Raw genomic sequence first — 27,574 nt, forward strand, 5'->3', positions numbered from 1 at the left:
AGTCCTTTGAGGAATCATAGGGAAGGGAGTATTAAAAAGGGACATAAAGGTGCTGTCGCTGCTTGGGTGTAGAGCATAGATGCTACTTGTGAGATTCAGTGTCTTTCTCAAGCAAGCGTTGTAGTTCAGCCTCTATTTTTTGAGCTTAGCAGCACTCATGCAGGTAGTAGGGAAAAATCATTTCCTTCAGTAGAGTAATTAGGTAAAATTCTGTGAACTGTTGCACAGGTCGCTGTAAATACTGACCTTGCGAAGTCCTGAGATCCAAGACTCTGTGCAGGCTTTGCTCTGTTTTCTTGATAACATTGTGAGAATTAGTAAATAAGCTGTAGTGCGTGTAAGTAATGGGAGGTTTCATAATTTTAGAAAGATGTTTACATATCTGGTTGCACTAGGAAGTTGGTGATATGCAGCTAGTACAGTTGGGTAGGCCTCGTTGCTGCTTGCTATGGAGTGAGTTTATATAAAATGCAAGTATCGTTAAGACAGAGGAATAGGTAACCCTCAAGAACAGAAAATATGAATAGCTAATACCAGCAAGTAAAGAAATTTCTGCAATTCTGTACATAAAAATGAAATTTCTTTATAACGTATACAAGCAAACAAATTGCTTCAACCGGACGTATCGTAGAACGATACTACTGGGATCAGCATTTACTGGTATTTACATTAGGGAATGCTTTTCCTATAATGGGCAGAGAGCCAGTGCTGTGCTATCCTGCTGACAGAGGAGGGCAGGTGGGACCCGGGGTCTCGAGACGCCGATTCGCAAGGCAGCTGCCCACCTCCTGGCGTGCCAGTGCTGCTGCAGCATCAAATCACCAAGGTTCATTTTATGGCTGTGTTGTCGTGTCCTGTAAGCAAAGTCTTTTAGCCTAGTGAACAACTTTTCATTGCAGACTGCTGTGCTTGAAGAATCTGTTCAGTCTGTTTTTTAAAATTATTTATGTCCCAAAGCGGGTATAAATGAATGCTTTGCGCACATCCATTAGACGGGGAGATGGACAGCTTATAAATTTAGGTGTTTCATGCTCAGCCAAATAGACTTTGATGGCTGTAATGTAGCAGCACAAAGTCATTTTGAGTTTTGTAGCTGCAAGAAGGAACACTAATTCAGTTTGGTTTGATCCCTGAAATGTCCAGAGATGAAAAATGAGGTAAAGCCTTTCACATACTTTGTTATATTATTTTCCTAGCTTGATAAAAGCTGTTTCTCTTCAGTTTTAATAAAGAATGCAGTAGCTGAGAGGAAGCTTTTCCTACATGAAGGAAAAGGCTGAGAAATTGCAAAATGAGTTTACAGTATCTTGAACTGAAATATTTCATGGGGCTTACTGAGGATCACGTTGTATCAAAGTGGGTAGAACTATATATATAAAGTAAATCCCCTACACTAGGCAATATTTTGTTTGAAGTGGCATACCAATTAAATTGGTTTTTTTTCTCTCTGCCTTTTTGATGTTCTCGAGGAGAGCATGGGCTAATGGTTTTAGACCAGGGATGGTTCTGTTCTGGCATCTACTACTCTCCAGGGTAAGACACGTAACATGAGCCGAGTGACTTTGGGCAAGGTCTTTACTTCCATATGTAAACTAAGGAAAAATAGCTTGACAAAAGAGTGCAGACATGTTAAGGCCTTAATAGTTGTCAGTGGCTTTGAGGTTCTTGGGCAAAAGGCATTAAATAAGTATAAATTATTGCAAGCATATCGTGCTCGTTGCAATCTTCTGTCACACCTTACAAAGTTGAAAATGCAGTGAATTTAAAACACTTTTCCTCATATTTATGCACAAAATGGACCAGCGCAATTGCTCAGCTAAATAAACAGGACCTTTTCAATTATAAGATGCCGTTATCTTTATGTGTTCATGTCATTTGTGAAATCAGCGGGTGGTTAGTTAAATTGTTCCTTTGGACTCTTCTGAATCTTCTAATACTCTCTATATTAATTATTTTAGTGATGGTGTGCACATTTCTCAACTTTTTAATGAGGGTAAAAGTTGTTTACCTCTTTCTTAGGAAATACTTTTTTTTTCTTGAGGTTAGTATAACGCGGTTTTTTGTAGTCATGATGGGCTTTTTTCTTTTTAATAAAATCTCATCAGACAACTACTCGTTTGGGATACTAAACTCTGTGGTCATGTGGCATGGTGGCTTGAAATCAAATCTTAAAGTCTTAATTTTCCAGACTGCACAGCATTACTGAAACTGTAGTTTCATTAAACTCTGTGATGATGAAAGGAATAGGTCCATCAATCAGAGCGATAGCGTATTCTTTAAATCATTTGGCTCTTTTGAAGATATGGCTCCTGAGAGCAGTTTTGGGGCTCAAAAGCAGAATTTCAATTTAGTCTGATGGCATCTGTGCGTTATAAACTTTTGGATGAAGTCGTGCATTAGTTTGTCTCATCCCACGTTTTACCAAAGAGAAATTAACTGTGGCAACTCACTCATGAGACAGGTCCACTTTGTTAGTAGGCCTCAAAAATGATGTGAAAAAACCAGGTGTGTAGACTGGATGAAGGAAGCCTCCTAATCAGCTCTTGCCTTCTCTGTATTACTGTGCACTGTTCAGGGATGAGGTCTCTTTTATTTTTGAGTGATTGGCTTAAAAAGGGGCTAAGTATCCTATGGAAGTTTACTACAATACAAATCTAGTAGATTATAAATTTGCCTCCATAACTCTCCTCATTTAAGAGAAGGCAAATCCTGGCTCTCTTCCTCCACCTTTGCCTGTAGTTAAAGGAGCTTCCCTATTTAAGTTGGGAATTTTGAGGAACCTTAGCACAATCCTGGGCAGACCGAGGGAGCAGCTATATGTGCAATACAGGGAGGGCTCTGATTTTGCCCATGTTGTTTGCTGTAAAAACAAAGTTCTCTGCACCCTTTTACACTACAGATAAGATCCCCTGCTCTCCGTGCTAAAAGATCTTGGTATCTTAGCAAATGCCGGTTATAAGCAATTTTTTTTTTAAATGATGCTTTTATATTAAGGTAAGCCCCATGCAGGTATACTTTGGGCGGACATAGGAATGCTTTTGCCAGGATTAGTTTATTGATTCCTCAGATGAAATACTGTGTTAGTGGCAAATATTTAAAAACAAAAAAAGACATTAATATTTCTAGAGCTCTGTCTAGGTCTCTGAAATACCTTTGCAAGTTTTACCTGACCGGAGTGAATTGGGCCATGCTTTCAATCTGACGATTTATTTTACCACTTACTGGAGGCTTACCTAGGCCATGGAGCTCTTTTCTGTCAACCAAAAAGACATCAGTCCTCACTGTTAGGCTTTTCGTCTGCTCTCATTTGTTTAAAGCCATGTCAAGCCAAACGGAGCCAAGAAAAAAGATTCGGGTACTTCTTCAGATGCAGAACTTACTTTGCAGTCATGTTTTCTCAAAGGGTTGCCGTAAAGACCGTCCTGAAGTCTTCTGAAGCGTCCTTTGAGACACCAGATTGAACGTTTCTCAACTGGAAAGTGTTTTCCTACTACTGTTTTATGTATTCTTCTTCATGGGGTTTGGGGTTTTTTTCACTAGATGGAATTAAATAAGTGAAGGGAGAGGAGAGTTTCCTGAGGGCTATGGCAATTATCCTGTTTAGTAGACTGTGCTGCGTGTCATTTGTATTTAGTATTATTTGTATCATACATACATAAGTATTCAGTTTGAAAATGGGGTTATTGAAATCCAAGAGACTGGATATTATAAAAGTGGTGGCTAATACAGTGCAACATAGTGGTTTGTAGTTTGTGGCTCTGGTAATATTTAGTATATTTAGTATTAGAAAAGATAAAAAGTGATCTGCTTTGCAAGAAAAAAGAATACTTTGATAAAAGAATAATTTCAAGATGTAAAACTAACTTATGCACCGAATTCCCCTCTAGAATTGAGATATTATTGAGGAGTTTATAAAACTGTATAGAAATTATTTGAGAGGGTTTTTTTTTTTTTTTGAGAAAGTATGCAGAATTTCGAGGACAATTCTAAACATTTTTTAAAAATACTTTTTTTAAAAAATAGCAGCAGAATTTTCTTAAATAGAGGAGGGGAAGGAAAATAAAATAATGATATATACTCCAACTCTTTGTTTTCTATGCAGTCATTCTGTTGCTGGTCTAGGCTTTACATAATATTCTTAGCACATAGGCTTGGAAATGTCCTGTATGTGTTGTAAAGCTAGTATATCCATGGTGTTACTGTAACTATTCTTGCTGTGTGTGATGAGCACATGTGCTCTCTGAGTGCACTTAAAAAGTGTAACGCGCTAGATATAGTAGCACTATTTCATTATGCATTCATGAGAAATTGTTGGCGATGTTTTAGCCTGCAGTTAATTTGAATGCTAGATTTAGTACTTGAAAAGGACATAGTATACGAGAACGCCTGCAGATCTTTTATACTGGCTTCTGTGATGGTTAGTGTTTACTGAGCTGTAGTCATTGAGGCTTGACTGGGATTCATATGAGGGGAGGTGATCAGATGAATTTATTGCTTTAAGTAAATCAAATCCTGAGAGGTGCTCCAGTGATTGTAGAAGGGGTTGATCCTATTTTAGTTACCCAGTGGGGAATTCATTGTACGAACCAGCGTGCCGACAACCTTATTCCTTGAAGTTCTCTGGTGTCATGTGATCTCCTCCTCCTCCATGGGAACGACAGGATATTCTTCTTTTCCTTTCTACTGTGCAGGTATGTGGTACTCCTTCCTCTCCTCCTGCAAATTCTGGGATGAAACGGTAAGAAATATTTCACTAAAAAAGGAGATTAAGGGAAGGGGCTGTCATGTTCTACGTGGCGGGTTTTGTAATCGCTCCAAGTGCTGCCTGCCTGCCTGCCTGCCTGCCTGCCTGCTGAGGGTTTGTGAGCAGTGCTACCTGGATGTGTCCAGGGGTCTGTTCTGCATTTTTAAAGAAGCTAGTCTTCAGAGGCTGGACTCGGGGTATTTAATTGCAGGTTAGAACCTGTGACAAGAATTGCAAACAAGAAACAAAGGAAATATTTTAAATTGAGCTTGTTTCAAGGGTGCAGACCGTTTTAAGCCCAAGTGGAAAGTGAGTCTCTCTCATATTAACTGTTTTATGCCTTTTGTTTCCTTTTTTTGCATTTATCATTCTGAAGGTATTTCCTAAATTCTGTGGTTCTCTATTATGCTATATTTAACATGCTGATGTTTTGCGAAATGTTGTGGTCAGGAGTCTAAATTTCACATGTACGAGCACAAGGGCTCTTTTGGGTGATTTGCATGTATGAATGTGATTTATCTTTTAAAGATAAAAATGAACAAAGCTAAAATTTTTATAAAATTAAAGTTTTAAAACACATTTCATGAATTATGAGCGATTTCTAACGTCTTTTTAGTCAGAAGACGAGAAGGAAGTTGAAGTGAAATAATGAAATGTTTCTACTGGTCAATAGGCAAAGGTCAGTATAAATTCTGGCTGAAATTAAAACAGCTTTCTCCTTTCTCGAGGCTACTTGTTTTATTTATAAATTCATGAGACTTGTATTGAGAGCATAGCTGGAAAATAAGCCCTTAACTGTGAAAGCTCTTTCGTCTCCTAGGATACATACGTAGTGATAGTTGTGCAGTTATCCATAAGGTTTTCCAAGGCGTAGAAGCACGGTTAAACTTCCACGTAGCCAATAGAGCTACCTTACAAAGAGGGCATCTTTGTATAGTGCCTGCAAACTTTGATTAACAGGACTCCTCTGGTTAAGACTTCCTTAAAACAGAAAGTTATGATATCCTTTTGAAAAAATAAAATGAAATAAAAGATCATTCATGCTTTTGTCCTTTCTTTTTACTAATTCTGTTTGCTTTTAGGACTTTTTGGCAGAAAAATAAAAATAAGAGCTACTGCGTGTACTTATTTTGAAGTAACTGTACTTAATGTTTTCAAGTAGAAATGTTTGTCCCAGAAGAGTAATTAGTATCTCACAGTTTTTCCAAGGTTTGGGGAGAGGGAGGAGGGAAAGAGAAATGAGAGAGCAAATGAACTGTCAAGTTTGGCTGCTTAGGAGGCTTTTTAGTTGAAGATCCGAGACGGTTGGTGAGGTTCAGAGATTTTGTTTGCATATTTTTTTAAATTAAGCATGCCGTATAGCAGTAATAATTTGGCACGAGGATTTATAGTTTGTTTATTGCACCCATTGCATGCTTTGACCCCCAGTTTGAAGCTAAATAAAAATCTCCTTGGGGCAAAGCGCTCATGCTCTCCTCAGCTCCGTTCAGATGTCTAAACGGAGTCAGCAGGGCAGTGAAGAACATGGGTACCCAGCTAGTCGGAGTTCCAGCAATTGCACCGTTTTCCAAATTCAGCATAGTAAAAATAATCCTTCTCCTATTTCATATGAGAACGTTGCAGTGATTTATCTTCATTTATTTAGTGAAAAATACAAGATTCTTTGTAAACGCTTAAGTTTAAATTTACTTCCATTTATCGTTAGCAGTAGGGATTGACTGAAACTAAAGCAACAGAGCATCCTCTGAAAGCGAAGTACCAATTCAGAAGTTAAACTTACTTGAGATTTGTGTAGTCAGTTAAACTGGTCTGTTTGGACAAGCATATTTTCAATTCTGAGATTCATAAAGGAAAATATATGCAAAATACTCCTTTTAGCCAAAGTATGCTATACTGTGCAGTAGCTTTCTGGAGTTACTTCTAGGAGTTTTACTTTTTTCATCTAAAAAAATGCTCAACTAGCATGGCTTTTTCAGGACTTGCATCTTTTTTCTATATGTTTTCTTTATAGCAGCATTCATTCAGTATATGGAGGCAGGGTAGTTGCCAGGGATTTTATTTATTGTTTCTCTCTCCTCATCCCATATGATCAACAGCGTGAGACAGTGTTGTTAGTAGTTGAGTTTACTGCTTTTAAAGTAGGATTTCTCCTTTGAGTGAAAATCACGTCATGTTCTTGACTGTGCTTCGCCAGGTTTTTAGATTGCACACAAAAAGGACAGAATGAAAGCTTATGATTACTCCTATTTGCCCACCTTTTTCTTTGTTATTTTTAAGTTGGAACGATTAGCTTTTAACTCTCGAGGCCAGTGAAAATCAAGGCTATTTTTATTGTAATATTGAACAATTGTTTACAGAAATGTGAAATGTCATTCTTCTGACCCATTAGTACAGGTCTCTTTGGAAACTAATAGCTATAGACCAGACTAATTGTTTGTGTGGATTCCCTCGTACTTCCCTGTGTTGCAAACTTGATCCAGAAGGGACCTTTCTTGGGATAAAGTATTCACTCACTTTCTAGCTATTCCTTAGCTTCTTGGCAACTCTGCCACTTGAAGATGAGTTGTGGTGTGGTCTGTTTGGTCCACTGGACTCTCTTCATATGAGCCACTGGAAAGCTCTTGATAGCAGGTTTGAGTCATTTCTGACTAGATCTGGATTTTATGAACCAGTGCTTTGCAGGTGACCTAGTTCCTTGAATTTATAATCCCCTGTTGTTCATAGGAGCATAGAACCTGCAAAGTATGTTATTTCCAAGCATTGCCACTACATGCTTATGCTATTGTGTTAAGTTAACCTAGCATTATTAACACAGCCACTACTGCTGTGTTTTCCTCTAGAAGTGCGGGTTATTGTTCATACAGCATCCACTGTTGCAGCATTTCTGTGATCTCCTTGTCTTGATGCACAATACTGCAAAAATTGTGCTCCCTTTTTATGAAGAGTTAGATACCTCCCATTCAGAGGTTAGTCTTTATCTCAGGGAGACTGTTACCCTTTGGGTATGTTTGTACAGCTCCTAGTGCAGTGGGAGCTTTGTCTGTTATGGTTTCTGGATCTTGGGCAATTTAGCAATTCAAACGGGATTTATAAAGTTTAAAAATGTTTTGTCTAAGTATCTGGCTTAAAACATGTAAAGACATTTAGCGTGGCTTGGGAGTAAAGGGAAAGAAAAGTATGGAAATAAATATAAGTTTGAATGTTATTTTGGTGAACCTAATCTAACTTGTTGAGAAATGCATGGTTTGGAAAATGAGCATTGTGGTTAGGGAATGCAAAGAAGATAGGTAATTCCTGAGGCTGAATTGTCTCGTCTCTTGAAAGACCTTTTTCCAAATGCAAGGCTAATGAAGTAATATCTTTCAAAGTACGACTGGTGTTTTAAGGGCTGGTTCTTCAGGGCTGAATACATAGCATAGATGAGGAAGTGAAAACTGAGCCATCCCCTGTGGAATCTCAGATGTGAAATTTAAACATGCTGGGAAGAGACTGAGCACAGTGAGGAGGAGGAGGAGGAGACAGTTGGCTCCTTCCCAGTATAAGGTGCTTCTGTCGGCCTCTGTTGCTGGAGCCATTTTGACCACGGATATAGAAAACTGCTGCCTGAAGGTAGGCTTCTACATGTCTTACCTGTTGGGGTTTTTTAGCTCCTCGCTCCTTTCCCACTCTCTTCCCAAAATGTGGTGAACCGGAATTTCCTATTAAAGTGAGTAAGTGTCTTCTGTGTGTCCTGCAAATTAATGATTAAGTATCTAAGCACTTAAACGTATTTTTATCTTCCATAATTCTAGGCCTTTTTTTTAACAGCTTAGCTTTTCTTTGCTAGACTACTGTTGCAGTTAAAACACTGATACCTCCTCGCCTCGCCAAACTTCTCTGCACTCTTCCCCTTGTTTACTTGCAGGATAAGTAGCCTTCACTGAGCACTTAGCCCTCTCTTGCTTTTATCAGACACTCTTTATGCTAGTTTATTTCTTTGCTTACACGTGTGCTATTTTTTAAACTACTTTTCATCCCTCCCCCTCCCCCAACTTTTATATAAATATATAATCTCTGTGTTTAGCTGCCAGTTCGGGGATTTGGCTCTTACATGGTTTTCAGCAGCATTTCAGTGTCTTCCTTTACATTTTAGATTGTACTGCTCAGCTACAAGATAGTGGTTTTTCATTTGTCCGCCTTTATTTGTTAAGATTTTCTTTTTTTTAAACAAAGAGAATGAACCTACCAAGGAAAGTGAACAGAAATGCTGTAACAGCAGTTCGGAGCTCACTCCCTCGCATTATTCATTCTATATGGGGAGGCAGACGATGGTTACTTAATAGTTAGCCCCTGGCACTCTTTCGAGCTAGAGCAACACTAGAGTAGATGTGAGAAGCTGTTCTGTTGGGTGACTGTGTTGTGTTAATACTATACACCTTTGCTCACGTTTTCACTGGAACCTTAGAGGACTGTGTTTCAACAGTTCTTCAGCTGAAATAGTTTATTTGCAAGAAGGCTTTTTGCAGGATTCGAGGGACGTATTGTAGCAGCCAAAGTTTGCACGCCAGGGACATGCAGATAAACGCACTTACGTGGAAGCCTCCCTATTTGAGGGTATTTCAGTACCTATCGAAAGCCTATTTGATAGGTAATGAAATTCTATGATACTTTTATTTATTTAAAATGCAGTCAGCCAAAATAATGGAGATCATAACTGAAATTAAAAAAACTTGCACACATAGTTAAAGAATAGAGAATTGTTTTAGGAAAAATGTTTTTTCTTTCAGCAGACGCTTTCTCTGCTTCTTACTTGTTTCATGGTCATGGAATTACAAGGATTGAAGTAGGGAGTACAGGATTCCTAGCTTTTGACTAAAACAAATGCAGTTGTGTTTGTGTCCATATTCTGTCTCTGTCAAATTTATTTATATAACCGGACACGACTTTACATAATCAGCTGAATGTCTACTTCCCTCTCCGATTCCTGTCTGAAGGCTATTTGTAAAACTCTGGATGGAGTACTAGTATGTTATGTATATAAAGAGCTGTTTATATACAGAATATTTACATATTTTTATTTAAGATAATATTTAAATATTTAAGACTCCAACTTCTAAATGTAACGTGTTGTTCTTGTTATATAAATTCTGATTATGCATGGAGCCTTTTATTTGCAGTATCCATGTATAGAGTATGTGTGTCTAAGAGGTTTAATTCCTTTACATGTAAAGAACTTAAGCAGGAGATCTTGATGTAAAATTCCAGATTTCTGCTACACGCTGCTTTAAACAATACAGAGGTGTTGTGGATAAATCACCAAGAGCATGTGGCTAAGTTACGCTCTACCTATAATACAGGCTCCAAAGCCGGGTCAATCAGCTGGTGCTGAAAATAACTCTGCTCGGATCAGAGAGGTTTCTCTGGATAAATGCAAACTGAGTTAGGTACAACGTTCAAGTGAAACGTCTTTAGTAGAGTTAAACAGAGAGAGAGGCGCAATCTGCACCCTAAAGAGTTTATAATCAAAGAATCCAAGAACGGAGTTAAGTCAAGTTGCAGCTAGTTGATGGTATCCTGAACTTCGTTCCCATACACACGCACACACAGAGGCTCCTTCACTTGAGCGTGGTAATGCTTTTAGCACGAGTTACCTGCTCGCCAAGGAGCTGCTGTGGCTGGAGTAAGCACAGCTTGTGAGCTGCTGCCTGTTGCTCTGTGCTGCAGACTGCGTGGAAGAGGTGATGAGCTGGTCCAGTCACTCCACATGTAGCGCGGGTGTTAATTAGTAATATCTCATGGCTAATTTTGCCTGCATGTGGAAAGCTTGAGTTAAATACTGTTTTGACTGCTGAATAAGGAAGGGGTTTTTTTTGTTTGTTTGTTTGTTTTTAGGAGCTTCCTCCATCCTGATGTGGTGATATTTGTTTTCTTTTGTTAGGGAGCAAGTAAGTAGTCTCTAGTCTGGGTAGACTGGTTTAGATGATTGACTTAATTTTTTCAAGTGATGCTTCTGAACTGCCAGGATAGTTTTTGGCAGGTTGAGGCTGGAGACTGAAGCCTCAAGCCTTCTGTCCAGACCATCCTGTGCGCTCTTTCTCATATTCTTTGAGATGTCTTCCTCTAAGCCTAGGTTGTCCTAAGTGTTTCTGTGGCTCCTTTAAGGCCATATGGCACTCCTCACCTCAAAGTATTCGCTTGTATGCAGAGCAAAGAAAATATATGGCTTATCATTTAATGAGACGTTTGAGTGCCCTCCTTGCTTTCTGTCTCAGAGGTTCCTCCTGCGGGCCAGGAGCATTGCAGATGGGCAGAAACTCTTGGCTTCCTCGTATAGATCTTAGAAATTTTGAGGTAAATTGTTCTATTTCATTAGATCAGTAGGAGGTAACCTCATTTTATTATAACTTTGCTGTGTTAAAGAACTACTCAGTCACAGTGTGGTTTACCTTTCAGAATAGCTTTCAGTTATCGCTTAGGTTGTGTTTGAGGGGAGAAAACTAGATCTAACGTGTTAGGCAAGATGGCCTACGCCTGCAGGAAGACATGGGGTTGGTGTTTCTCCCTGAAAGTACTTACTCCTGAAATTTAAGTACGTGGAAAGTTCTTTTATTCTTCTTTCCTCCCCTCCACCCAGCTTTTCTCTGTCATGAAGCCATCTTGAGAATAACCTAAGCTTGTCATCTGCTTGGATTTTCTCCATTCACACCCATAGAGATTGGAGATTACTGTACAGGTGAGCAGAAAAGCTAAAAAGGGAGCACAGCTCGTTTCCTCCTTTATTTTCTTTGAGTTACTTCAGATTCCTTAAAACCTGTAACAATCAAATCAAATTGTGTCTGTGCATATCCAGGAACCAGCTATGTTTAATCTAGTTAAGTGTTTTCTGCTCATCCATGAAATGTCCTCATTTCAGGGCAAAGTGCATGGGGGTGGGCTTTACCGAAGGTTTAGCATCTTGATCGACAGCTTTCTGGTGCCTTCATCGCTCCAAACAGAAGGGATGGTGCATATGTCAAGGGCTGTGGGACAGATTGCACTGCAGGAAATCACCGTGATGGATAAGCAGATGTTTTATTTTTTCTTGCCTTTTTCCTGTGCTCTGCCACAGAAATTGTGACACTCACTAATTGTCTCCTTTCAGTTAAATTTTTGATTGTTGGGGTACTTTGTTCACTCTTACTGGACAGGAAAGCCTACCTCTTATGAAAATGGTAATGAAATGTTGTTTTGGTTATTCTCTTTGCACTAGGAAGGGAGTTTGTTTTTTAGCTCTACCGGAGTTATTGCAGGTAAGTGTGGGCTATTTTTACTTTCATTTTATTTATTTTTCACCACTGCAAAATCCCCAGAAGGATTTAGGAGCTTCAGGGAGAGCGTGTTTAAGCACTTGGGCCTAAACATTGCGAACCTGGATCTCCCACCCAGTTGTGGCGTGACCCTGGGAGCATCTGAACTGCCAGGGTTAGAGCCAGCACGCGAAGGTTTTGTTGTACCACTGAGCCCCTGTCGGGACACAGCTGGGCAGCTCGGCGTCCTGGCACCTGGCTCGATTAGCACCCAGAAGCAAGGCGCTCTCTCGCCTCGGAAAAGCTGCCTGATTCCAGTTACCAGAAAACTGAATGTACCTGCAGAGAACGGGAGCTTCTCGCAAATCGTAATGGCACCCGCTGCCTCTCTGCTGCACCGGGAGGGTAGGGACGGCGGAGAGAGAAAAATGTTGTATTGTTGCCTGCATTACTGAAAATCTCAACAGATCTCAAGGGACCAAAGTCCAAGATCTTCCTCTTTCTGTGGAGTTTTAAACCCATGTTTCCTGCAGGTTGAGAAAGTGGCCTCTATCAGAATATAGGTGATTTGTCTGTACAGGCTGATTTGTATGTTTTTTGATTTGTATGTTTTTTGTTATATTTTCAGTGCTCCTCTTGTTCAGTATAAATATTCCAAGTTTAATCTGTTTTAATTTTTCTGATGTGTAGATATTGCTTCATTAAACATTCATCTTCTTGTCTCTCTCTCTTCTATTCTGAGACGATTTGTCTGATGTAGCTCTGTATTTGTTATAACGAATGGACATTTCATTGCGGAGCCCTTTGTGTGGTTACAGTCCGTATCTTTGCTGTCTCGTTCAAGCCTGATTTGTCTAAACTAAAGCTATTTTAATCTCCTGCTCCCAAAATAGAAGCCATTCCATTTTGTGCTCTAGAAAATGGCTGCTTGACGATCCTCACATGCTTTGAGCAAAAGCTTCCGGCTGCTGGTTTAATCTTTTGGTGTCGTTTCCTTCTGCTTCTTCCCCTGGTCCTTTCGTGCCGCGCATCCCTGTTCCGCTGGTGGCGTCGTTTTGGGAGACGGGAGTCGCCCATGGCCTGTCCTGAAGACGGACGGTCTCGCGTTGCCAGATCTGTGCCTGGTTTCTCCTTTCTTTACGTCTTTTCATTCACTGATGAGCTCTTTGCTTGGATCCTCTAAACCTTCACAGGCGGCTATGGGTCAGAGGGTCTGACATAGGGATTTCTTGTTTTAATTTTTCCCAGTCTTGCGGCATTTTTCATAAGGAAATGTACAGCAGGTATTCCTAAAAGAGACTCCCGTCCTTAAAGTAGCTGCTGTAATTCAAGCCCGTAGCCCCCGTCGCCATGGAAACGTAGCACACCACAAACATGGAGCATGAGTTACACTCATATTAGTTTTCCCAGGCAGTCCTCACTCACCAGATTTAAGCAAGGTTTCGTTTCTCAACCTGCAAAGTTGCCTTCAGAAATACTGGAAAGTGGATTGTGTGTGCCTGGCTTATTTTTAGGAAGTTATGTATTTAATAAACCCTAAGCCTGAATTTCTGAGGTGCGAAAACACAGGCGTTGTCCGTAACCCATCGCTTTTGCAAGGCCGGTGTCCTGTCGGCACCTGGCGCACCACTAACGTTTTTGCTCTGTGGGCATTGCTGTGATGGAAAAAGAAGATGAGCACAGAGAGGGGAAAAACATTGTGAAGAGATGGTTTTGCCGTTAAGCCCAGCATTGCTGAACTGTGGTTCAGTTTTGAACAAGGAACAAATTCAGTGTTTTTGCAACATTTTTTTTAGCTTGAATGTAAAATTCCATCATTCTGCTGAATGACTTAAAAAATATAGAAAACAGAGTTGACTGTCAGCAAAAAAATAGGTATATTGGATATCAGGATTCAGTGAAAGCATTGCTGTTACGTTAACAGAAATCTGTCAGAGTACAGTTGATGTGCTCTTCCTATCTCTGTTATATTTTTCTGGCTTTGAGCTACCAGATGTCGTCTTTTGACATCATAGCACTTCGGCTTGTTTGTGTTTTCAAAAGAAAAAGACTCTAACTGGATTACTTCTGTGCTAACTTGCACTAGAGGCAGAATTGGATTTTTTGCATTTGAAGGCAGTATCTGAATAATTAACATGGATATTATAAAGTCAATACAAGTTGCTAGTTCTGCTTCACTTGTTTGCTGTGTAGTTTTAATATTAAAACAGAGATTGTAGCTAGTAAGCTAGGTCACGCTTAATGGAAGATGTGAAATAACACTCTTCCCCTCTAGTACTGTATGCTAGCTATTTATATTCATCATGTTTTTATTACAGAAAGTTTCTGCTGTCTTTTAATAGTCCACTCAAACTCTTGTCTGCTTCTAGAGCAGTTATGAATCATCAGCTGATACTGTAATTCCTGTGGAGGGTACTGGCCTGGGAACTAAGGATTAATTTTTGATCTGGTTTTGATGTAGTTTTAAGTAATGACTGTAACCACACCTAGTCATCTTCTCTTACACCTTGTGTTAACCCACCCCACCTGGCTGCTAAAAGATTATCTTTGCAACTTTAGCATTTAAACGCAGCAGGGGAATTTCGAGAGCACAAGGTTCATCCTTCCGAGCTTGGGTGCTCGGGTACCATGGAAATGAGGAGGTAGTGCAAGGCTGAGAACAGACCTCAGGACTCCTGTCCTGTTTGAGTAAGCATCATCCAGGGGGGTGACCATACTATTGTTCAGAGTTATTGATAGATTTATAAGAGCAATTATATATCACCTTGCAAGTACAAATCTGACTGACTGATCAGGAAAGGATTGTGTTTAGGGCCATGTGAAGCCTTCACAGTACTGTTTAGTTGTTATAACTTCTTAGATGGTTGTTATGACTCCCCCCTCTCCCTCTCCCTCTCCCTCTCCCTCTCCCTCTCCCTCTCCCTCTCCCTCTCCCTCTCCCTCTCCCTCTCCCTCTCCCTCTCCCTCTCCCTCTCCCTCTCCCTCTCCCTCTCCCTCTCCCTCTCCCTCTCCCTCTCCCTCTCCCTCTCCCTCTCCCTCTCCCTCTCCCTCTCCCTCTCCCTCTCCCTCTCCCTCTCCCTCTCCCTCTCCCTCTCCCTCTCCCTCTCCCTCTCCCTCTCCCTCTCCCTCTCCCTCTATGCTGTTGTCAGACCACAAAATTTAGAGCCTTCTGAGATGAGAAGAACCAGCTAGCATATGGTGGCCTTGAACTGAGAGGAAATAAAGGTAGATATTTTTGCATCTTCACTTTATTTAAATCACATAGTTTAAATTGGACGTTGATTCATTGGTTAGATAACATTTCACTGAGAAAATGACCATTCTGGCATAAATAATTGTTAGCTACAGAATTGAGACCTGCGTCCCATCTGTTTTCAAGGCACACTGGTTGCAGGGGCACTGGAGTACAGCAAAGGAGCAGTGGTGTCATTCATTAAAGGGTGTTCTTTTACTCTTTACTTTTGGTTGAGGAAAATGCATAGCGTAGTAAACAAAATGGGAAACTATGGTGTATATTAAAGGTAGTTTTAATAGGGTTTTGTTGATAAGTGGTATTTTCCTTAATTGGTTGGTTTTAGGGTACTGTTAGATTTGTTGTAGAGTTTTTAACAGTCAGTCAATGGGATCTAAATCACCAATATTTTGATGAGGAAATTCAGAAATCTCTCATAACATTAATTGCAAAATACATTTTTCCATTACCTTCCATCTGAAGTTAGTTAATGCGAGGGTTTAGTTATTGCTGCAGTTCTGGTTTGGATGTGTGCTTTATAGTACCTATCCGTAGGGAAGGAATAAAAATCATGAAAACTATTTTTAGATATAAAGTCTAACATCTTATGCCTGCATAAAAATTTGTCAAGATTCTGCAAATATTATTAGTTGAATCAATAAATCAGAACTACAGAAGGCTTATGAATAAGATGATCTTTTTCAAACTAAAATTGCTTGCATGCATGCTTTATTTAAAATAAATAAATAAATGCACAGTTGGCTGTCCAGTCATGCCCAGTTCCCAAATGGATTGTGATTTAAAACTGAAAGCAGCGCACCACCTGCCCTGCTCTGTTTTTATAATGAAGTCCTGGGTAGGGAATTACATGCCTTGAAAAACAGAATCCTGGCTGGCTCTTTCACTCTGTTTATTTTTTATTCTTCAGACTGTTCTACCTTTTTTGCAGCTTTCCTGAGCTGATAGGTCCTGTGGAGATGCTGATCTGCAGTCATACCAGATACAGCAAATAATATAAGGCATACATAAGGAAGGATAACATACCATATTATAAATTGCAGTGCCCTGGTACTGTTTCAGGGATATAGTGCCTGTAAATTAGTGAAATTTAGACTCTGCCTGCAATCCCAGTTGTCACTCAGACTATAAATATTGTGTTTGTGGGCTGTGTAAATCAGATATTTTTCATTGGGAACAGTCTGTAAAAAGTCTTGGAATTAATAATTAGACAGCTGTGCTATATAATCTATACAAATACTAGCGAATAATTCTTCTATTCCTGAATAGGCTTGCCCTAAATGCAACACAGGAGTCAAGGAAGCTTTTTTTTTTTTGAATCTTCATGTTGTAATTGATTATCTGTTTCTTGCAGTGAGCACTTTTATAATGTTTGAACTATTTGAGGAGGAAAAAAAAGGGGAACTTGCTGTGAAATCAAGAGACAGCTAGCAGTTCCCAAGAGCGGAGGGTCAGCAGAGTAGGTGTCTCACTCCTTTAGAAGAGGCTCCTCTAGCAGAGAAGCAGCAGTCTGCTTCCAACAGGGCACGCTTAGGCCATGGGCAAACGTTCATTTTGCCGATACTTTTCTCAGTCACGGATACTGCCGTCGGTTTATTGCTCCCTTGTACGGGGTGTTACCACTCCCACCGCTCTGCTGACAGAGAGATTGTGAAAGTGCTGTCAGGTCCAAAAAAAGCAGTCAGATCTTTAGATCTTTATGGGTTGTGTAAGCTAACAGGGCACCAACGGCTCTGCCAAGCAGCTGGAGGCAATATCAGCAACCAGCAGATATGGATCTGATGGTGCCTGTCTGCCCATGGCCTGAACTCCCACCCTTCCCAATCAGGCGTGCACACCCTGTCTGCCAGCAGGGCTGGGAGACCGGCTCTCGTGTCGAACGAGGTTCCTAGGCTCTTACAACAGCTTTGTCACTGCGAGAACCCTATTAAGATATTCACGTGGTGGCAGTCTTATGAATAGGTCTGTCTGCTCACATTAGTGAGTCACCACCACTAGAGAGTAACTGCTTGAGTGTCAGTGAGGATATATCTTTGTGATTTCAGTAAACAGAGCTTGTTTCTGGATTTACCATTCTTTAACTTCCTAACAAAGTTTCTCATGGTAATTTTAAACATCCCACTGAAGGCCTGGTCTCTCAAGAACTTTTCTTATTTTACTTTTTGTTCAAATTTTATGATTTCTATTTTAGAAGTTTTAATGTATAAAAATTATTTTATGCACATCTTTCCAAAAGACTGATGCTGCTATCTTTGACCATAGCAAGCATCTCACAGATCTATTTGCTGTATGACATCGCATTGTGCTCTGTAGAAGACTGCAGTGTGAGTAACATAGACTTCGAAGGATATAAATGAGGGAAGCCTATTGTGTTTTCTAAAGGAGGATTCAAGATGCTCGCCATCAAGGCTCCATAACTGGGTCTGAAGTACACGTCGTGGTCCTGGGGTGTTTCTGTAGCCTTGCTGAAGTAGCTCTTCCTCCTTTCTTGTGATCTGGGTGAGAAGGAGAAAGAGTCCTACTCTTGGCTAATTGTAGGAGCTGGTCTAGCATTTGGACGACACCCTCTTAAAATGGCTTCCTCAGCTCATTCTGCACGCCTTGGTCCACAGCTAATGTCTGTTAATCTTCCAGGTGCATCTAAGTAAAATACAATACATGCCACAGGTTCCAGTGTTTGTGTTGGTTTCCCTAGAGCCGTGAGTGGCAAAATGATTTGCTAAGGTCACAGATCAACACAGTGTTTTTCTAGAACAGTTACCCAGTGATTTATTTTGTGTTACATAAAGAACCGCCTTTAAACCAGTCTCGTTCCTTCTGTGTTAGTCAAGGAGCGGGCACGTCTAGTTAGAGAGCTGCTGTTTGTGCACGTGAGGGTCTGTGTGCTAGTCTCCTTATCTGCTTTCCAATCTTCATATCCTTACATAATATGTTTAAGACTGTTTTTAAGTAATCTCTTTTGAGGTCTCATTCTTAGTCTCCTGTAACAAAGAACTGAAATGCTATTCCCTCGTAAAATCCTTTCCAGAAGGTACATGTTATCTACTACAAGAGAGGGCAATGAAGAGCATCAATTTCCAAAGCAGGATAGAATCCTGGATTACAAATTACTATTTAATCCTTTTTGCGTCAAGGGATATAATAATCCTTGCAAAATGTGCTCTAAGTCTTGTGCTTGGCTGCGCGAGGCTAAGGGGTAAAAACCAAAACAGCACTTCTCTTAAAAAATAAGGCATTGTGATATCCATGTGTTTCATGTGAATTTTATGACTATATTTCAGCAGATAAAAATAAAGATGATAGGTTAGTACAAAGACTAGCAGTTTTCATTTCTCTATATGCTTGCTATTGCTTTATTAGAATATAAGTGAGCCTCATGATTGTTGCTTTATGATGATGATTTTAAGTGAGCCTCATGATTTTAATAAAGAATTTGGGCACAAAATAAGCATGACTTAAATTTGATTTCTTTTTTTTCTTTAAACTTTAACTTGCCAAAATTAATGGATTAACAGGTTTCTTAAACGTGGGAGAGCTTGTTTTAATTAGAAAATCATGTTGCTTCAGTCTCACAACAGAATGATTTAGAAAGGGAGAGAAGGACAGATAAAGTCGGTAAGGGTAGGGACTTAGTGTTTGAAATGATAGGCTGATGGTTGCACAGTTTCTTGACCATGCAGCTATTTTAAGACAGGCAAACTTTAATAACTGTTGAAGTTTAAAATGATTCCCATAGTGACAGACATGCATTCCTTTGTCTGACACGGTTATCAACGCATTGAGCATGCTGCAATTTTGATTGTGTTAGGTGTAAAGCAAAAGAGGGTGGTTGTTTAGAACCAATGCTTCATATGATTACTTTATTCCATACTCTTATTTCTGGACTATGTACTAAATCAAATGTGTTTGTACTGCATAGAACTAGTTCCTCGCAATGTGTAGCAATCCACAGAGAAAACCTGAATGTAAGTTGTGGCATATAACAATGATTAATAACGGAAAGAACAGAGTAAGCAGTCATTTCTTTTTTTTTTTTTTTAAAGTATTTAGACTTTTAATTTGCGATGTTCTTTATTAATAGCCAAATTCCAAAAAGAAGAGTAGGACCAGATTACTGAATAAAATCATAATCATGTATTAAAGGACATAATTAATTACTTGGTCATATAACCATTATTCCGCAATGGAATAATCTTGAACTAGACACTAATTGTTTGCTTCTCGTGTGAGATAGCATAATGTAATGCCCTTGCTCTTAATATGCTGGTCATCTTGCAGGTGAAAACTATGCAGTGGAGCAGCTGTTATAAGGCAGTAAAATGTTTCTGTTGTAAAACAAATTGTATTTATGGATTTTTTTTTTTTTTATCACTCTCTTCTATGGCAAATTTCCAGGAAAAAAAAAAACCTGTTAACTAACTGTTGTTTCTTGATAAGGTTCATATTTCATGCTAAATTAATAATTTTTGTTCTGTTGTTTGTTGCAGAAAATGACACTTGATTAAAGAACAGCTGCTTCTTCTCTGAGATTTATGGGAACAAATCTGTCCTATGAGGAAGAGGCTTCTTCAACAGTCTTAGCTGTGCAATGGGGACTACAAATGATGACATGGCTTTGGTGGAGCAGAATGCCTCCTTGAACCCTTTGTGCTTTGAGTGTGGCCAGCAGCACTGGACAAGGGAGAATCACTTGTACAACTACCAGAATGAAGTGGATGACGACTTGGTCTGCCATATTTGCCTTCAGCCCTTGTTGCAGCCATTGGACACTCCCTGTGGACACACTTTCTGCTACAAGTGCCTAAGGAACTTCCTACAGGAGAAGGATTTCTGCCCGCTGGATCGAAAAAGACTCCATTTTAAACTCTGCAAAAAATCCAGCATTCTCGTTCATAAACTGTTAGACAAGTTGTTTGTTTTATGCCCCTTTTCTTCAGTATGTCAGGAGGTAATGCAGCGATGTGACCTGGCAGCACATCTCAAAAACAGGTGAGCCGTGCAGATGATTGCAGTGTATGTCTCTTGCACGCTTGGTAGACTGGTTTCTGTAGCAATCTAAGTTGTGGGGGAGAGTTGGGGTTTGCTGGGGATTTTTAAATTCATGGTCAAACACTGTAGGAAATGATCAATTTGTGAGTTGGAGTACTGCTTCCAGATCTGGACCTCACTCTCCAAGAAGATTGGGGAAGACTTGTAGAGAGTCACAGGGAGAACAACACGATTGATTGTCTGTAAAACGTGCTTTAGGAGAAAAGGTTAAAGAAAATGAGGTTATTCAGAGCGGGGGGGAAAAAAAGGCTGAGGGTGGAGAAAAATGAGAGATGAGTCCTTGAACATGCAAAGCATATCTGCAAAGAGGAAGGAAATAGTGCAGTAGAAGCAAAGGAGGTGTAGTTCAGATTTTAGGAAAAAATTCATAATGATCAGGCATTGGCAAAGATTGCTTGTGGGGTAGGAGGGGTGGCTGCGCGTTCCTCACTTTAGAAGTATTTAAGAAATTTAAACCAACTTCTCCTAGAAATAGTTAAGGCAGAATTGATTCTGCTTTTTGAGATAGGCAGATGGAATGGGTATCTCTCGAGATTCCTGCAAGACCTATTTTTCTTTTTATTTAAAAGAATCTGTTCACTGAACAGGTTGACTATATGTTATGTGAGCATGCTTTAGTTTGTTTCTGGGATATTTTTCTGATTGCTTATGCAACACTTTCAACACCCTGTTAAGCTGGGAGAATTAAGAAACTCATCACTTCAGATGAGTGAAAGGTGTAAATTTAGCTCGAGTAAGTGGTTTTGTGTCAGAGATGCGTTCCAGTATCTTCTGCATCCTTGTTCCTTGTTGCATTTAGGATCTGAAAGCAACTGAATTTGTGTGCGTTTTACTGTATATTGTTACGAGGACTGCAGTTGCTTTTGTAATGTGAAAGTTATAGGGTTGTGAGAAACTGCAGGAGAGCAGATGACAAGGATCACTTGGGGAAACGTTTAAACAGAAAATACGTGAAGACTTGGGAAGTCCACCTGCCTGATTCAGGCAGGTCTTTGTTCTAAAGCTTGGTGCAGTGGCAGCCTTTAAGATATTTGTCAGGGTATCATAAAGTATTAGCTACACCTAAATGTTTAGAATCTTATTTTAAGCTGCTAATAATTTTATAATTTTTCTGTTTTAGGCCTTCTTACTACAGATATTTAAATATTGATATAAGGAGGGAAATAACAGACAATCGAATTCAGATAGAACATTTCATATTGTGTAGACTAGTGCATTTTTTTCTTACGAAAAAGAAATTTCCTGTGGGATGTACAGTACTGTGCAGTGTGAAGATATGTTTCATTCCTCTGTGTGGAGCAATGTCATTTTTGTCATGGAAAAATGTTAAGTTAGATTTGAGGAGTGTATTTGACTGCTTTTGTTTTCTCAGTAGTTGAGAGAGTATTTTCAGTAAATAGTTTTTTAAATTGTTAGCTATTTCATTACATGAATCATGAGCAAAAACAAGATATCCTTTTATGTTAAAGCTAAAATATGATGGAATGCATGAGTCAGAGCTGAAAAACATTATGCACGTTTAGGCCAAGTAACTTTTTTTAAAAAAAAAAAAAAACCATTATGCACGTCTAGGCCAAGTAACACATTTTTTAACTTTTTGGAGATGTAAGAAGTTATAAGAGGAGTATAATTAAGAGTTATGTACAGAAGGTAATTATATATTCCAGGGAAATGCATCTTACTTCAAAGGATCCAGTTCAAATAAGTTGCATCTGATATCAGAAAATATTTTCTATGTACAACTTAACATGATTCACTCATTTTTTTTCCTTGTAATTCAGATAGTGTATTGTGTTTAACTTTGAAAGCCTATGTTCTTTTTGCAGAGAGAGGTCTCAGAAAAGCATGTACGTGTCCCTGCAAAAAGCATTCATAATAGAAGAATAAGCACTGTGCTCATCCACTGCACATGGAAAAACCTCACTAAATAAACAAAATTCAACAAAACTCAATATGCACTAGGGCATATTTATGTCAGCATGCACGTTCTCTGTGACTCCTGGTAAAAATGAGCGGTCCAAGTCCAAATTGTCTGTTTTCCTTAGTCACCTGGCTGAGGTGAGATCTTTTCATTTCCATTACCTATGAGCTTCATCATGGGCTTTGTTCTTACCTGCTTTTTCTTTCAAATTGGCACTTTTTTTTTTTTTTTAATCAGCCCGGATGAGCTTCAGCAGTTGGCCATTTTGTGAGGCATATTTCGTTGTTTCATCTGCACGGGGATTCAAGTCACAGGCCTAGAAAGAGGGGGACAGTGCTGGCTGCAGCACGGTGTTGAGGAAGTTTTCCTCTCTCCCTCTCCCCTAGATGAGGATAGTATTAACTATATACCTCATTTTTCTGCCCTCAGTCCAGTCCAGCTTATTCCACCTCTCGAGGCATAACGAGCTGTTAGGAACAATAAAAACAGTGGTGATACCTGCACCAACCCTCCTCACAGACTTCCTCTACATCTCAGTCTTCAGTGCTAAGGAAACTTTAGGGAGATACTCATGTCCATCTGCAGCTGTCTCCTTCACTTAGCTCCTGGTTTATCATTAATTGGTAAAGAGACTCTTTGGTTTTCACCTGACAGTCTGTACTATCCAGCAAGGAGGTACTAAACACTGGGTAATGCTTTGCAGTCTGCACTGTTTCTACACTCCTGTCTCTCATTCCAACCTTCTCATTCCCTTCCCCCTCAGAGCCTCCTAATAGGTAAGGAGAAGGTTTTACTGCCCTTGCAAGCTATATAGTCTTTTCCAGTTCATCTTGCAGGAAAGGGTGTTGTCGCTTTGAGTTAAGCAAGCAAAAACTGAATTGCAGAGTAGGAGTTAAATGCAGGTGGTGAAGCCTGGCACTGGTATACCACTGCTTCAGCAAAGGACTGCTGCCTGTCTCTTTCCCCCATGTGTATTCCCACGCCTCAGCCAGATCTCCTCATGGAGAAGTAGCTTCATCATTTCACGGAGGGTTAAGACAAGGTTCTGGTGTTTAGCCAAGGGTTTGCTGTGATGAGTACCTTCACCAAAGTCATGTGCCAGCAGTCACTTTGAGCTGCCCCAGCAGTCAGTATCAAACTGTCAGTCAGTCACGTGACAAGGACTACCTTTGTTGCTCTGCGCGCTAGAGTTGAAGTGATAGTGGTGACCACAGAGACAGAGAGGTTGTACCATAAGATGCTTGCAGCTACCTTAAGAACTTCCTTGAGTCTCAGTCTTCATTCCACTGGAGACTCTGGAGACCTTCTTCGGGTAAATGATGTTGCAAAGGAGACTTCTTGGAGTTGTGCATGTTGTGGATGTGCATACGGACAAGTGCTCCTCAGAGAAAGGGAGGAGCAGTGGCTGCATTCCTCTGAAACAGTTTGTTCGTACCTGTTTCCAGCATACCGCCTTCTTGCTGAGAGTCCTGAACGTTTCTAGGAGTCCTGAGGTCGAGCGAAACTTGGAAGCGCGGGATCTGCAGCATCCCTACAGGATGGGATTGTGTGGAGTTGTGTGGGCTGTATGGGTTATCTGTTTTTCAGCGCTTGGGCATAGGTGTACTCCCAGCCTGAATGTACACATGTGAAGTTTCCATGTCAGAGGACTACAGCTGCTAAAGAGTAGCCTTTTTGTCTCCCCCACCCCCCTATCGTTTCCACACTAACTTAGGCTCTTGCTTGTTTCCTCAAGGCAAGTTGTTTCTAATCTCTGTGATAAATGGGGGCAGTGGGAAAGAAAGCCTAATTTTTTGCAAGATTTATAATCCTAACATTAAACTGATTTAAGAAAAGACACAATGTTAGTGAGACTCCTAGTACACATTTGGTTCGTCTTCTGGTTTCTCACTGTTTCCCTCACCTTTTCCATCCATTTTCCTTGACTGGTATCTCGCTCAGTGGTATTAGGACTGTTTACAACAGGGACGTGTAATCGATTTGTACATGGAACACTGTGTGTATTCACTTTAGGTATATATGAAATATTAATTTGCTTAATGCACAACATAAGTTATGAAACCTGAGTGAGCTGAGTCACTAGCTATTCCTGTCTGTCAATTTGAAAAAAGCTTTTAGTTGCAGAGCCCTGCTCATCTTGCCTTCCTTCTGTTGTCTTAGGATGCTGATATGCATTTTGAGTATGTGGTGATTTCCAGTTCTCAATTAAGTTTATTTGCAAACATCTGAACACCTGTAAATTATCATTGCTGACATAAAAGATGACAGTAACTGTGTAGTTGGAATTTGATTTCATATAGATTAGTGAACCCAATAAATTTATTCTACAGATTATTAAATATTGGAAAGAGATATAAAATTCAGTATTATCATAATTTTCAGAATAGCCTACTATAAGCCAATCTTGGTAAACACATGAACTAGCTTGCATTTCTAAGAAATGGAATGTGGTTGGTTTAAAAAGCATTCACATAGTTTCCAGCGTTACTAGAATCGACTCCATTGGAGTGTAAAAGCTGGAAGAAATGTCATAATATCCACCAAGCAACTCCGAGTGTATAGTTACTGCAAGCTACTCTAGCAAGGAGATTAGAGGCAAGAGACACAAATTTGATTACTGTATGGTCACTTATTGCACACCATGTGCACTGCATTACTTAATGAAAATACCCTTGGTTTGTCAGTCTTTAAGTTTCGTCCGGTTACTTAGGAACTGTGGTTTCCAAAGTTGAATTATAATACACATAATCTGACTTAGAGGAAAAAAAAATGCATGTATAATGTTGGGTCGTACCGGTTTCCGTGACCATTTGATATAGAAAAATTGTTAATTGTATGTGCCAATTCCACTTCTAAATATTTAAAAGTAATCTATCAAATTGAAATCAAAAAAAATTAGTGAATTTTTTTGTGTATGATTTCAATCCAATTCTTGAAATATAAATTCTGTTGTAGACAAATTCCTAACCTAGTAGAGCTTCTTAAACACATGACCTAACCCTCTTCTTATGTACTGCAAATGAGTTGGGCTTCAATTTTTCCCAGCCGTATTCTAGTATGGTAATTTAAGAAAGGTATCATTTGGGATGGGGACATTTTTCCAAATGTTTTCATGTTGACAACATTCACGCCAGTTTTATGGAAGGTTAAATTTGAACTTTACAAAACATTGTATTTTCTGAAATTGAAGAAATTACTGAACTATTTGTTATCTAGCAGTCAGCGTGCTTAATATATAGACTTAGATTAACAAGAAGATTAATTGCATGAATACAAAATTTTGTCACTCCCATGCTGGGAAATCCCAGTTGTTGTGGTGTTTACTTTCAGTGCTTCCAAGTTCTTTTCTTTTCACCTGTTCTCATGTTGGCTGCAAGCACTATCCCCACGCTGCTTTTTAACGCCAAGAAAAGTGAAGAGGATCAAATACGTACTATTGGATTTAACTCTCTTCCGGGATGCCTTCTTTGCCTGCTGTCTAAGTAGTCGATAGGCAGCGTGTTCTGAATTTCTCCATGTGCTCATGAGCTCTTTCCATTGGTGGAAAACTAAGGGATCTTTCTGTGGTTTTTCCCTGTTCCAAAGCCACCTGGCTTCTTGTAGGCACCTTGAAATTGTTAGATATATTTGAAAGTGAGAGGGAATATTTTTTTTTATTTCCTGAGTCCTCTCCATTTCCCAAAATTAGGTAACTTCCAGTGCCTGTAGTGCCTCCTCTTCCGATCAAAAGAAAAAAACAAAAACAAAAACAAAAAACCTCAAGCTCTTAGCTTTCTAAAGTAGCAGCATGTTTTACTCTGACTTGTAGCTGTAAAACTTGCCAGAATTGCTCTTTAAGGTCACTTTGCTGGCAAAGTTTTATGAGCAATAGCAAAGGCATTTCAGCTGCATCTCTGCAGTCTTTGTTTAAATTCAGTTTATACTTGGGAAACGATTTAGTGCAACTATTTTGAAGCTATTTCGTGTGTTTGCTTTTATCGAACCTCTAGACTGTGCAGACGCTCATGGCATAAGTTACAATGAAATCTTTCTTTTCAGTAGTCAGTGAGCAAATGTGTTTTTCAAGCCCCTACTGTTATCCCTTGGAATACACTGTAAACTACATCTTAATTTTGTATGAAAGCTCTTTTTATCTGCAGAGGGAGATTACTGCTAGCCTTCCAAGGAGACAGCTTTTAAATGAGAAACCCAGCAGACTTGACTGGGCAAACTCCCTTGTCCCTCAAAAAAAAAAAGAAAGAAACCTTTTCAAAAACTTTTCTTCTCCATTTCATGTGGATTAAGAGAAGCCAAAGGTAAAAGCTATCTTTTGTCAACATCCAGAATTGCGGAAAAATCAGTCCTGATGCAGAAGAGAGGAGGGAGTCAGTAGATAGAAGTAGAAGCTCATTTTACATCCCAAGAACGATTGCCCTTCAAGTTTCCTGATACACGATATCTTTCGGTTGCTTTAGTTGGTTGTTCCAGTATTTCTGTTCTTTCTGGCATCTAGATCATGAAAGAAATGAAATAATTGCTGGAAATGTTTTTTAAAAATGCTTTTCATTCTTCTGACCCATATCTGAGGAATTCTGGCGTTGTAGGTAGCTATGAAGTACCGTTGCTGTAAAATACACTTCAGCCTCAGGCCCCTCTTTGTACAGTTTTTGCTTGAGGATGGGTTCCTCTACCCTTACAAAAGAATCTTTGATGGTAGGTTGGAGCCTCAGGTGTCCATCTGTGTACACAACTTGTAGCAGGATTCTGTCCGAAGTGGTCTCTATCCCAAATATTTGGCAAAAGCAGTGTTAGTAAAGGTGCGTACCTCTAGAGATTTACTGGCGTTTGTTAACTGTTACAACTGATGTATGTTCTGGTTATGAATAATACATTCCTCCTATCAATAGAAAAATCTTTTTATGTTGCAAGTGGAAATGAAAATTGTTCTTATAAATGTACTTGAGCACCAGTCCTGGCTTTTGCTGCTTGTTTAATGTGTAAAGACCGAAGAATTGGCATCCCATGAAGTACTGTCTCCACCAGACGGGCACTTGCCTGGCAGTGCAGTTCTGTTCTGTCAGGCTGAAAGTCTAAGTCTGTTGTAATGACTGGTTAATTTGGAGTAGAAGGGATTTCTGTCACCAGCATTAGCTTTTTTTCATCGGTTTGTCTTCCTGGGTGTTGCATAAAAAGGCTTCCATTGAGCTGAGTAGGTGTGCCCAGGATGTTGTTTACATTTCTTGATATTAGCCTTTGAAATGATAATTAAATCTCTTTGGTGAAAATAAACCTCCAGTCTATTTATATTTTGTGTGAAGGCTTTAATCAGCTGCCAAAAAATGATGGAGGAAAGTACAAGTTGGGAT

General features: G+C 39.6%; 1 protein-coding gene across 8 annotated transcripts in view; it reads left to right on the plus strand.

Annotated features, from left to right (window-relative positions):
• Nucleotides 1-27,574, plus strand: part of LNX2 (ligand of numb-protein X 2) — a 62,627-nt gene that overhangs the window by 12,969 nt on the left and 22,084 nt on the right. For 3 of the 8 annotated variants that reach the window (XM_068930174.1, XM_068930175.1, XM_009686529.2), the window contains one exon: nt 19,747-20,248. In XM_068930174.1, the coding sequence (XP_068786275.1) occupies nt 19,848-20,248 (401 nt within the window). In that variant the 5' untranslated portion in view covers nt 19,747-19,847. Of the gene's footprint in view, nt 1-4,009; nt 4,739-5,360; nt 5,424-11,357; nt 11,457-19,746; nt 20,249-27,574 lie in introns of those variants that run through there. The other 5 variants (XM_009686525.2, XM_009686524.2, XM_068930178.1 and 2 more) reach the window with 5 other exon arrangements.

This window comes from Struthio camelus, chromosome 1 (assembly GCF_040807025.1).
Source record: "Struthio camelus isolate bStrCam1 chromosome 1, bStrCam1.hap1, whole genome shotgun sequence".
Classification (NCBI taxonomy): Eukaryota; Metazoa; Chordata; class Aves; order Struthioniformes; family Struthionidae; genus Struthio; species Struthio camelus.